We start from the raw sequence: 12,927 nt of genomic DNA, 5'->3' as shown, positions 1-12,927 counted from the left end.
TGGCCTGGTTGGACTGCACAGGCTTCTCTGTGACGACACTTTACACTGCACAGGCTTCTCTGGGACGACACTTTACACTGCACAGGCTTCTCTGGGATGACACTTTACACTGCACAGGCTTCTCTGGGACGACACTTTACACTGCACAGGCTTCTCTGGGACGACCCTTTACACTGCACAGGCTTCTCTGGGATGACACTTTACACTGCACAGGCTTCTCTGGGATGACACTTTACACTGCACAGGCTTCTCTGGGACGACACTTTACACTGCACAGGCTTCTCTGGGATGACACTTTACACTGCACAGGCTTCTCTGGGACGACACTTTACACTGCACAGGCTTCTCTGGGACGACACTTTACACTGCACAGGCTTCTCTGGGATGACACTTTACACTGCACAGGCTTCTCTGGGACGACACTTTACACTGCACAGGCTTCTCTGGGACGACACTTTACACTGCACAGGCTTCTCTGGGATGACACTTTACACTGCACAGGCTTCTCTGGGACGACCCTTTACACTGCACAGGCTTCTCTGGGATGACACTTTACACTGCACAGGCTTCTCTGGGATGACACTTTACACTGCACAGGCTTCTCTGGGACGACCCTTTACACTGCACAGGCTTCTCTGGGACGACCCTTTACACTGCAGGCTTCTCTGGGATGACACTTTACACTGCACAGGCTTCTCTGGGACGACACTTTACACTGCACAGGCTTCTCTGGGACGACACTTTACACTGCACAGGCTTCTCTGGGACGACACTTTACACTGCACAGGCTTCTCTGGGACGACACTTTACACTGCACAGGCTTCTCTGGGACGACACTTTACACTGCACAGGTTTCTCTGGGATGACACTTTACACTGCACAGGCTTCTCTGGGACAACACTTTACACTACTGAAATTAAGAGACGACACTTTACACTACTGAAACTAAGAGACGACACTTTACACAACTGAAATTAAGAGACGACACTTTACACTACTGAAATTAAGAGATGACACTTTACACTACTGAAATTAAGAGACGACACTTTACACTACTGAAATTAAGAGATGACACTTTACACTACTGAAATTAAGCCAAGTTATCTCAAAACATGGCTCATATAATGTTTCCAATGGTAACACATTAAGATGAAACTTTCTGAATCAGATATCTAGAATGTGGACTTTTAATTTAAGCAAATAATCTTCTTGATACAAACCCGTCATAATACATAATAAACTGGTAAAATGTCAAGGTCACATGGGCTTGTTGCAGTAAAATGTCAAGGTCACATGGGCTTGTCACAGTAAAATTTCAAGGTCACATGGGCTTGTTGCAGTAAAATGTCAAGGTCACATGGGCTTGTTGCAGTAAAATGTCAAGGTCACATGGGCTTGTTGCAGTAAAATGTCAAGGTCACATGGGTTTGTTGCAGTAAAATGTCAAGGTCACATGGGCTTGTTGCAGTAAAATGTCAAGGTCACATGGGCTTGTTGCAGTAAATTGTCAAGGTCACATGGGCTTGTTGCAGTAATTTTGTTTCTACAGGATATCTTGAGAACACTTTGACCTATGAACATGCAAACAGTATTAGATTTTCTGCTCTAAAAATTATACATTATAATTATTATTATAATTATACAATTATACATTTACGGTAATACATTTGTGTTGTTCTACCAACCATTAAAAGAACACAAGATCAATCACAATTTTTTTTTTTAACCAGGTTTTCCGAAGGAAAAAACTGGATATTAGATTGGCGAATGCAGGCGGGCTGGCTGGCTGGCTGGCGGGCGGGCGGAACAAGCTTGTCCGGGCCATAACTATGTCGTTCATTGTCAGATTTTAAAATCATTTGGCGCATTTGTTCACCATCATTGGACGGTGTGTCGCGCGAAATAATTACGTCGATATCTCCAAGGTCAAGGTCACACTTTGAGTTCAAAGGTCAAAAATGGCCATAAATTAGCTTGTCCTGGCCATAACTATGTCATTCATTGTGAGATTTTAAAATCATTTGGCACATTTGTTCACCATCATGGGACGGTGTGTCGCACGAAAGAATCAAGTCAATATCTCCAATGTCAAGGTCGCCACGACTAAAAATAGATTTAAAAAAAAAAAACTTACAAAGGGGGTTAATTTTTTTTGTTCATTTTAAAAGTTCAGTTTGAGTTTTCTCCCTTTATCAGATTTTTTTTTCACAATGAAAACCTGGTTTTGTGACAATTTTGTCCCTTGTTTTAAACATGAACTGAACAGCGCATTTTGTATTTAAAATTGCAAGGATGTGTTGTGACATCAGAAATATTAATCATTTTAAAAGAAGATAATGAATTATTAAAAAGATCAAACCATGGGATGGGTAGATGACTGACAAGTCAACTACTTTTCATAAAGGAGACTTCTTTTCCTGTCTTTGTCTGAATGTTGGTTTAAATTTAAAATGCCTTCTATCTGGGTAATTTTAAATGTGAACATCCATGGCGAATGTTTTGAAATCAAGGGCTGAACTTAAAAAAAAATAGCCAGCTTTACATTATCTCAACAGTTACCTGATTTGTAACTTAGATGAGCTTAACTTTGATTTCTCAAGCTAAATTGGGCCCTGGCTTGGCAGGGTCTGGGTTTGAGCTGGCTGGCACACAACCCTTATGTCAACACCTGCAAACCAGTCAAACACCATTTTATAATGTTTATGGCTGTGGCTCCATAAACATAATGGGTATTTCAGCATGTAATTTGGGTTCAGTTGTAATCAGTCACCATCAATTTGCAACATTCATGTGAATGGGAGTATTTGAAACACATCTTACCTAGCTGATTAATTTGTGGACAGATTCTTGCAAACATCTAAGAAGACTGGGTGTCAACCATTCAGATTTTTAAAATAGTTTGTATGTTTGGACACACCTTTGTATATGCTGCCAAAAGGTGGTCGAGATGTAGGAATGCTTTTTCTGTGAAACCTTTTTGTTTTCGTAAGCTTGCAATTTCATCATTAAAAAAAATGACTATTTTGTCAGCACTTAAATTTGCTAATTTCTAATTTTGAAAAAAAATGCGTCCTTCAATATCCGATTTGTTTGTAATACATGTTCAGTTAAATCGAGGTTTCGGTTGCGACAAATAATGGTGGGGAAAAGGGAGGACACTTGGGAGTCCTGTTTGTCACATGCCAATATAAAGTCTTTTGTTATCAGGTGATAGTAATGGGCCCTTATTATTGTTTGCCATTGACAAATTAATTGTTATGATAAGCGGATTAGCGGGACCAAATAACGGTTAACGAGTGTTTGAATCAACTAAGCCAGTTGCCGATTAGTCAACACTGTTGAAAAACACAAAACACACAATGGGAAATAAAGTTGTTAACAATTAGCATTAATCATTACTATTCTACCTAAACAAAGTCAACGCATTCTATACAGCTTAACTGCATCCATGTTTTACAGCAATGCCACATTTCAGTTTCGTACACTGTGAATTGTGCACCCCTTTGTACCAAACCCAGATTTTTGGATTATATTGAATTTTAATGCCTCATGCCGAAGGTAATTCAGTCTTAAATTTGTTTAAGCATTGGACATTATTATTCGTAAGGATCTTGAATTCGTCACTCGGTCAACTGACAAAAGAGATAAAAATTAATCCCTGACAAATAATGATGTTTTCACAGTATTCAGATTGTATTTGCAAAGTGGAATAACAAATTGGGTTAAGGTCACTGTTACTGAAAATAGAAAATCAGTTTAATTAAGTTAGTGTGAAAGTATTGGAATTCAATTTGTTATGTCCACAACCACTATAGTGATGAACATATTGTTTTTGCCATGTCCGTTGGATTGTTTGTTTGCCCCAACTTTAACAGTTTGCAATAACTTTTGCAATATTGAAGATAGCAACTTCATATTTGGCATGCATGTGTATCTCATGGAGCTGCACATTTTGACTGGGTGAAAGGTCAAGGTCATCCTTCAAGGTTAAAGGTAAAAAAAAAAATTCTAGGGAAGTTATAAGCTTTAAAGGGAGATAATTATCTGAACCTGCCAATTGATAAAAAAATAAAATAAATCAAAGCGGTGCAGTAGGAGACATAGTGTTTCTGACAAACACATTTCTTGTTATGTAAGTACTTAATTGACTTGTATTGGCATTGCTTATGGAATGTTAAGGTCAAGGTCACTAAAAATAGAATGACAGTTCCTGCTCAATAACTTTGGTTTCAAAAGAGTTGACATTGTGTGTGTAGGTAACTTACCTTCAAACCAAGCTTGGGATTGCATTTGAGACTATTCAGCTAAAGATCAAGTTAACTGTTGCTTAATATAGAAAAACAGGTTCCACTGACTTACCTAAGTTTGGATACAGGTAGTGCAGTGAAAGTTTGTGTGTGTGTGTGTGTGTGTGTGTGTGTGTGTATACGATGGTTGGTGTCATGTAGATTTAGCTGGAGATTTCAAGCCAGTTGGATAAATGTCAAGGCGCTAATACCAAAAAAAAGAAACAAGTTTCTGCAAATGAACTTTAGTTTGGATGGAGGTGTTATGTGGAAATTGTGTGTGTAGGTAGATTACCAGAAGACCTTACTAGATATTGTAAAATCATATTATGCCCTCCATCGAAGAAGAGGGGGTATATTGTTTTGCACATGTTGGTCAGTCTGTCGGTCCGTCTGTCAGTCTGTCTGTCCACCAAATGGTATCCGGTTGATAACTCAAGAACGCTTAGGCCTAGGATCATGAAACTTCATAGGTACATTGATCATGACTGGCAGATGCCCCCTATTGATTTTCAGGTCACTAGGTTTAAGGTCAAGGTCACATTTGGGGGGCATATGTTTCCGACCGCAGAACACTTGTTTTAATTAAATTAGATGAATATATGTAAATCTTTGAAGACCTGGTTTCATCGCATCATCATGTTTCATGTTGCAACTATTATTTTCTTTGCTATCAAATTAATACATGATACGCAGATCAATATATATTTCACCTTTTAACATGCTTATTTTGTAAAAATAAAGCACTCTTGTTGTATGACAAATTTATTTGATTGTCATTTTGCCAACCTGTAACAAGTCCCTTTAATTCGTGAAAATATTATAATTTTTAGTGGTTGGGTCTATTTTATGTAAAAATTATATCTTAAATGGAGAATAATATGTCTACTAAACATTTAGGATCCAAGACAGACACCTCACCTCAGCTCCCTCTAGTTTGAATTGCAATTTTGGCATTTTGTTCATCTCTAGAAAAAATGTATGTGCCTAACATAAGCTTATCGCCCTGATTTGTCATACAGTTACATTATCAGCTTCTGGAAATTTAGGCATAGGATCCGCACACTTTTTTGTTTTCTTGTCTTTTTTAGCTCACCTGAGCACAACGTGCTCATGGTGAGCTTTTATGATCGCTTTTTGTCCGTTGTACGTTGTGCGGCGTCAACATTTGCCTTGTTAACTCTCTAGAGTCCACATTTATTGTCAAATCTTCATGAAATTTGGTCAAAAGATTGGTTTCAATGATATCTTGGATGAGTTCGAAAATGGTACGTTTGCTTGAAAAACATGGCTGCCAAGGGGCAGGGTATTTTTCCTTATATGGCTAAATATGGCTATAGTAAAATCTTGTTAACACTCTTGAGGCCACAGTTATTGTCTGATCTTCATAAAACTTGGTCAGAAGATTCATCCCAATAATATCTTGGATGAGGTCGAAAATGATGCCGGTTAGTTGAAAAACATGGCCGCCAGGGGACGGGGCATTTTTCCTTATATGGCTATAGTAAAACCTTGTTAACACTCTAGAGGCCACATTTATTTTCCGATCTTCATGAAACTTTGTCAGAAGATTTGTCCCACTGATATCTTGGATGAGTTTAAAAATGGTAACCTTTGCTTAAAAAACATGGCTGCCAAGGGGCGGGGAATTTTTCCTTAAATGGCTATATACATGTATGGCTATAGAAAAATCTTGTTAACACTCTTGAAGCCACATTTATTTCCAATCTTCATGAAACTTAATCAGAAGATTTATCCCAATAATATCTTGGATGAGTTCGAAAATGATGCAGGTTGGTTGAAAAACATGGCCGCCAGGGGGCGGGGCATTTTTCCTTATATGGCTAGAGTAACACCTTGTTAACACTCTAGAGGCCTCTTTTATTGTACAATCTTGATGAAATATGGTCAGAAGATTTGTCATAATGATATCTTGGATGAGTTAAAAAATGGTTACGTTTGCTTGAAAAACATGGCCGCCAAGGGGCGGGGCATTTTTCCTTATATGGCTATATATGGCCATATACACTCTAGAGGCCTGATTTATAGTCAGATCTTCATGAAACTCAGTCAGAAGATTCATCCCAGTAATATCTTGGACGAGTTTGAAAATGATGCCGGTTGGTTGAAAAACATGGCCAACACGGGGGTGGGGCTATTTTCCTTACATGGCTATACTAAAACCTTGTTAACACTCTAGAGGTCACATTCATTTTCCGATCATCATGAAACTTGGTCAGAAAATTTGTCCCAATGATATCTTGGATGAGTTCGAAAATGGTTTTGGTTGCTTTAAAAACATGGCCACCAGGGGCGGGGCATTTTTCCGTACATGGCTATATATGTCTATAGTAAAACCTTGTTAACACTCTAGAGGCCACATTTATTGTCCAATCTTTATGACATTTGGTCAGAAGATTGGTCTCAATGATATCTTGGATGAGTTTGAAAATAATTATGTTCGCTTGAAAAAAATGGCTTCCAAGGGGCGGGGCATTTTTCCTTATATGGCTATAGTAAAATCTTGTTAACATTTACAGTCTGATCTTCATGAAACTTGGTCAGAAGATTCATCCTGATAATATCTTGGAAGAGTTTAAAAATGATGCCGGTTGGTTGAAAAACATGGCTACTGCCAGGGGGCGGGCAATTTTTCTTATATTGCTATAGTAAAACCTTGTTAACACTCTGGAGGCCACATTTATTTTCCGATCTTCGTGGAACTTGGTCAGAAGATTTGTCCCAATAATATCTTGTTATCTCAGGTGAGCAACTTTGGGCCTTTCAGGCCCTCTTGTCTTCTTAACCAGTCTTCTTTATATAATACTTACCAATCAAATGTTCTTTATTTCAGTTGTTTTTTTTAGCTCATCTATTTTTTGATAAAAAAATACGAGCTATCGTCATCACCTTGGCGTCGGCGTCCGGTTAAGTTTTGCGTTTTGGTACACTTTTCTCATAAAGTATCAATGCTATTGCATTCAAATTTGGTACACTTACTTAATATCTTCAGGGGACTGGCAAAGTTTGATAATTCTGGCTTGCATTTTGACAGAATTATGTGCCCTTTTTATACTTAGAAAATTGAAAATTTTGGTTAAGTTTTGTGTTTAGGTCCATTTTATTCTTAAGTATCAAAGCTATTGATTTCATACTTGCAACACTTACTAACTATCATAAGGGGACTGTGCAGGCAAAGTTTTGTAACTCTGACTGGCAATTTGACAGAATTATGTGCCCGTTTTGTTCTTAGAAAATTTAAAATTTGGTTAAGTTTTGTGTTTAGGTCCACTTTTTATAAAGTATCAAAGCCATTGCTTTCATACTTGCAACACTTACTAACTATCATAAGGGGACTGTGCAGGCAAAGTTATGTAACTCTGGTTGACATTTTGACGGAATTATGTGCCCTTTTTATACTTAGAAAATTGAAAATTTGGTTAAGTTTTGTGTTTAGGTCCACTTTTTTCCTAAATTATCAAAGCCATTGCTTTCATACTTGCAACACTTACTAACTATGGTAAGGGGACTGTGCAGGCAAAGTTATGTAACTCTTACTGGCATTTTGACGGAATTATGGGCCCTTTATACTTGAAAATTTGGTTAAGTTTTGTGTTTTGGTCCACTTTACCCCTAAAGTATCATAGATATTGCTTTCATACTTAGAACACTCGCAAACTATCATAAGAGGACAGTAAAGGACAAGTTGCATAACTCTGGTTGTCATTTTTACAGAATTATGGCCCTTTTTTGACTTAGTAACTTTGAATATATGGTTACATTTTGTGTTTAGATCCACTATATACTTCTAAATTATCAAGGTTATTGCTTTTAAACTTTTAATACTTTCATGCTTTCATGAGGGTACTGTACCTGGCAAGTTGAATTTTACCTTGACTTTTCAATGACCTTGACTCTCAAGGTCAATTTATTAAATTTTTCTAAAATTGCCATAACTTCTTTATTTATGATTCGATTCGGTTGATACAATGACAAAACAACTCTTACCTGACATACCACAATTGACTCCGTCAAAACCATTCCCCACGCCCCCCCCCCCCCTGAATCCATCCCCCCCCCTGAATATCCCCTCAATCCCCCCCATTTTTTTAAATTAAAGATCGTCTAATAAATGACCACCACACCCTCACACTATTCCCCCCCCCCACACCCCCACCCCAAAAAAATAATTTTTATGCCCTGGTAGGCTGGCATATAGCAGTTGAACTGTCCGTCAGTATGTATGGCCATAACTTTTTCAATATTGGAGATAGCAACTTGATATTTGGCATGTGTATCTCATGAAGCTGCACATTTTGAGTGGTGTAGGTCCAAGGTCAAGTTCATCCTTCAAGGTCAAGGTCTTCCTTCAAGGTCAAAGGTCAAACAATTTTTTTTAAATCAAAGCGGCGTTATCATGAAGCTGAACATTTTGAGTGGTGGAAGTTCAAGGTCAAGGTCATCCTTCAAGGTAAAAAAAAATAAATATAAATTTCAAAGCGGCATTATCATGAAGCTGCACATTTTGAGTTGTGGAAGTTCAAAGTCAAGGTCATCCTTCAAGGTCAAGGTCATCCTTCAAGGTCAAAGGTAAAAAAAAAATCAAAGCGTCGTTCTCATGAAGCTGCACATTATGAGTGTTGGAAGTTCAAGGTCAAGGTCATTCTTAAAAGTCAAGGTCATCCTTTAAGGTCAAAGGTCAAGAAAATAATAATTTCAACGCGGCATTATCATGGAGCTTCACATTTTGAGTGGTGAAAGTTCAAGGTCAAGGTCATCCTTCAAGGTCAAGGTCATCCTTCAAGGTCAAAGGTCAAAAAAATAATATTTCAAAGCGGCCTTCTCATTAAGCTGCACATTTTGAGTGATGGAAGTTCAAGGTCATCCTTCAAGGTCAAAGGTAAACAAAATACAAAAAAAATAATCAAAGCAGCGCAATAGGGTGCATTGTGTTTCTGACAAACACATCTCTTGTTTTTTTCAAACATGGTTAAAAAACACAAATATTTGTTTTTATTATTTTATTTTTGGAATACCGTCTAACCATCCCACCCAAGAATCCCCCCCCCCCCCACAAAAAAAAAAAATTTGCATTTTTTTTTGCGTTTTTGGAAGATAATGATATAAATGACCACACCCCCACACTATACACCCCTCTCCACTCCACCCCTCCCTCCTTTGTGATTGAAATTGAGATAGGTCCCTACACCTTTAAAAAGCAAATTAGATGAGCGGTCTGCACCCGCAAGGCGGTGCTATTGTTTAAAATAGTTGTATACTCGTAGTGCATTCTATTTTTTATTCCAGAGTTGATCAAACAGCGTATTGAAAAGCAGTCGATTGTCAAATGCCAGCGCGCCTCAAAGTTCCTTCGAGTGCACGGATCACGATCTACCCGCACTCCACTCATTGGTATATGATTGACCCTTTACCTCTTAGATACGTATTTTGACGTGTTTGTAGTCCCTTAGAAAGTTAAATTCAATTGAAGACCTTTCTTACTAGATTCAAGTTTTAAAGGCTCCATTTCCAACCATTAGATACTCAAGAGCAGCAAAAAGCATAAAACCTTAACAGACTGCGAGTTACAAACAGTCTGTTCTGGTTTTATGCTGTTTTGACATAGCCATTTTTACTTTGTTTCTGAGTGGGAAAGGGCTGTTTTGACATAGCCATTTTTACTTTGTTTCAACTCCTCTTTGAAATGTAATCAAGGTAGAAAAAGTTGCCTTTCTACTTGTTATGCCCCCCTTCGAAGAAGAGAAGGTATATTGCTTTGCACATGTCGGTCTGTCTGTCGGTCCGTCCACCAGGTGGTTTCCAGATGATAACTCAAGAACGCTTGGGCCTAGGATCATGAAACTTCATAGGTACATTGATACTGACTCACAGATGACCCCTATTGATTTTGAGGTGACTAGGTCAAAGTTCAAGGTCACGGTGACCCGAAATTGTAAAATGGTTTCCGGATAACTCAAGAACGCTTAGGCCTAGGATCATGAAACTTGATATGTAGATTGATCATGACTCGCAGATGACTCCTATTGATTTTCAGGTCACTAAGTCAAAGGTCAAGGTCACAGTGACCCGAAATTGTAAAATGGTTTCCGGATGATAACTCAAGAACGCTTATGCCTAGGATCATGAAACTTAGTAGGTAGATTGATAATGGCTGGCAGATGACCCCTATTGATTTTCAGGTCACTAGGTCAAAGGTCAAGGTCAGGGTGACCCGAAATAGTATAATGGTTTCCGGATGATCACTTATGAACGCTTATGCCTAGGATCATGAAACTTCATAGGTACATTAATCATGACTCGCGAATGACCCCTATTGATTTTCAGGTCACTAGGTCAAAGGTCAAGCTCACGGTGACCCGAAATAGAAAAATGGTTTGCGGATGATAACTCAATAACGCTTGGGCCTAGGATCATGAAACTTCACAGGTACATTGATCATGACTGGCAGATGACCCCTATTGATTTTCAGGTCACTGGGTCAAAGGTCAAGGTCATGGTGACCCGAAATTGTAAAATGGTTTCCGGATGATAATTCAAGAAAGCTTATGCCTAGGATCATGAAACTTGATAGGAAGATTGATCAAGACTCGCAGATGACCCCTATTGATTTTCAGGTCAAAGGTCAAGGTCACAGTGACCTGAAATAGTAAAATGGTTTCTGGATGATAACTCAAGAACGCTTATACCTAGGATCATGAAACTTGATAGGTAGTTTGATCATGACTCGCAGTTGACCCCTATTGATTTTCAGGTCACTATATCAAAGGTCAAGGTCACGGTGACCTGAAATAGTAAAATGGTTTCCGGATGATAACTCAAGAACGCTAATGGCTACGATCATGAAACTTCATAGGTACATTGATCATGACTCGCAGATGACCCCTATTGATTTTGAGGTCACTAGGTCAAAGGTCAAGGTCATGGTGACCCGAAATAATGAATTGGTTTCTGGATGATAACTCAAGAACGCTTATGCCTAGGATCATGAAACTTCATAGGTACATTGATCATGACTCGCAGATGACCCCTATCGATTTTGAGGTCAAAGGTCAAGTTCAAGGTGACCCGAAATAGTAAAATGGTTTCCGGATGATAACTGAAGAACGCTTATTCCTAGGATCATGAAACTTGATAGGTAGATTGATCATGATTCGCAGATGACCCCTATTGATTTTCAGGTCAAAGGTCAAGGTCACGGTGACCCGAAATTGTAAAATGGTTTCCGGATGATAACTCAAGAACTCTTATGGCTAGGATCATGAAACTTCATAGGTACATTGATCATGACTGGCAGTACCTATTAATTTTCAGGTCACTAGGTCAAAGGTCAAGGTCAGAGTGACAAAAAACATATTCACACAATGGCTGTCACTACAACGGAGAGCCCATATGGGGGGCATGCATGTTTTACAAACAGCCCTTGTTAATTAGTATATTAACATTTTAAGTCATTCTTCTGATGAGATCACATAACTAGCACTAGTTCTGTAAAGTTTCCATTCATAATGAAGTCATCAAGATGCTTGTTTGGCAGTGTTCGGTTTTGATGATGTTTTCATGGGGGAATGGGGAGCAAATACACCTCGACCAATTCTACTTTCCAAAATATCCAGACATAGACCAACAGTCTGGTTGCTCAAAACATAAATTAGTCAAGTGAGCTGATGCACCATAAACAGCACTTATAAAAATTTAATTTCAATTAAAAATTAATGTAACAACAATTGGTCTATTGAATAGAAACAAAATCAAAATTATATTGTGATACCAATCCAGGGTTCGCACAGACCTTGAAAAGTGCTTGAAAATCAAGGTTTATCTTGAAAAGTGCTTAAAAACGATCTGGAGTGCTTAAAAGTGCTTATTTTCAACCATATCCTTGAAAAGTGCTTAGAAAGTGCTTGAATTTGGCTGGAAAAGTGCTTGAAAAATGGATAAAAATATTTAATTTCCGTGAGTCGGAAGTCGTTGTTTTTTTCACGATTTATGACGGTTCCGATCTGTTCATACGGGCAGGTACTGGATCGGTACGAGTTGGTACGGGCTTAAGAATGTTAGGGAGGCAACTACTACTAATCTTCCGGCAATTGGTCTACTTCGGTTTGTGTTGTACGCATTATGCCATTACGGTGCTGACAAATATGCCAGCGAATAAGTGCATTTTTCAGAAAGGGTGGCTTTTGAAGTACCCTTGGGTTGTTGACAATGCCGATTCTAAAGTCAAAGCATCTTGTAAAGAACACAGAACAGGTAAAGAGATTGACAGTATGGGGTAATCGGCGATGAAAAGCCACCTAAAATGCAGTTTGTCTGTGAAGCAAATTCATTCGGTTAACCCAATTCATTCAGACGTACTGCAAAAGACAAAAGACAAAAAAGTTGCACGTGACTTATTGTCAAAAAAAATAGATGATACTGTGAAGAAACTGCAATCTGTTTAAATGAGTGCAGACTCTCAGTCTGAACATACACAGTACACTATTGCATCTATAACAGATTTTACATGTACATGTGTACCTGCTGTAGAAAATTACTTAATAAGTATAATTTTTACAAGCCTCAATTAATACATGGCATTTTATATTTCCGTTGCGAGATTCTGTACATTTGTAGTTTTCTA

The 12,927-nt window shown here is 38.3% G+C and overlaps 1 protein-coding gene across 6 annotated transcripts in view; it reads left to right on the top strand.

Annotated features, from left to right (window-relative positions):
- Positions 1 to 12,927, top strand: part of LOC127834340 (uncharacterized) — a 101,044-nt gene that overhangs the window by 55,070 nt on the left and 33,047 nt on the right. For all 6 annotated transcript variants that reach the window (XM_052360096.1, XM_052360094.1, XM_052360093.1 and 3 more), the window contains one exon: positions 9,594 to 9,698. In XM_052360096.1, the coding sequence (XP_052216056.1) occupies positions 9,594 to 9,698 (105 nt within the window). The remainder of the gene's footprint in view (positions 1 to 9,593; positions 9,699 to 12,927) is intronic.

This window comes from Dreissena polymorpha, chromosome 6 (genome assembly GCF_020536995.1).
Source record: "Dreissena polymorpha isolate Duluth1 chromosome 6, UMN_Dpol_1.0, whole genome shotgun sequence".
Lineage (NCBI taxonomy): Eukaryota > Metazoa > Mollusca > Bivalvia > Myida > Dreissenidae > Dreissena > Dreissena polymorpha.
Note: the sequence above shows the minus strand (reverse complement) of the source record. Positions and strands in the feature narration are given on the sequence as shown.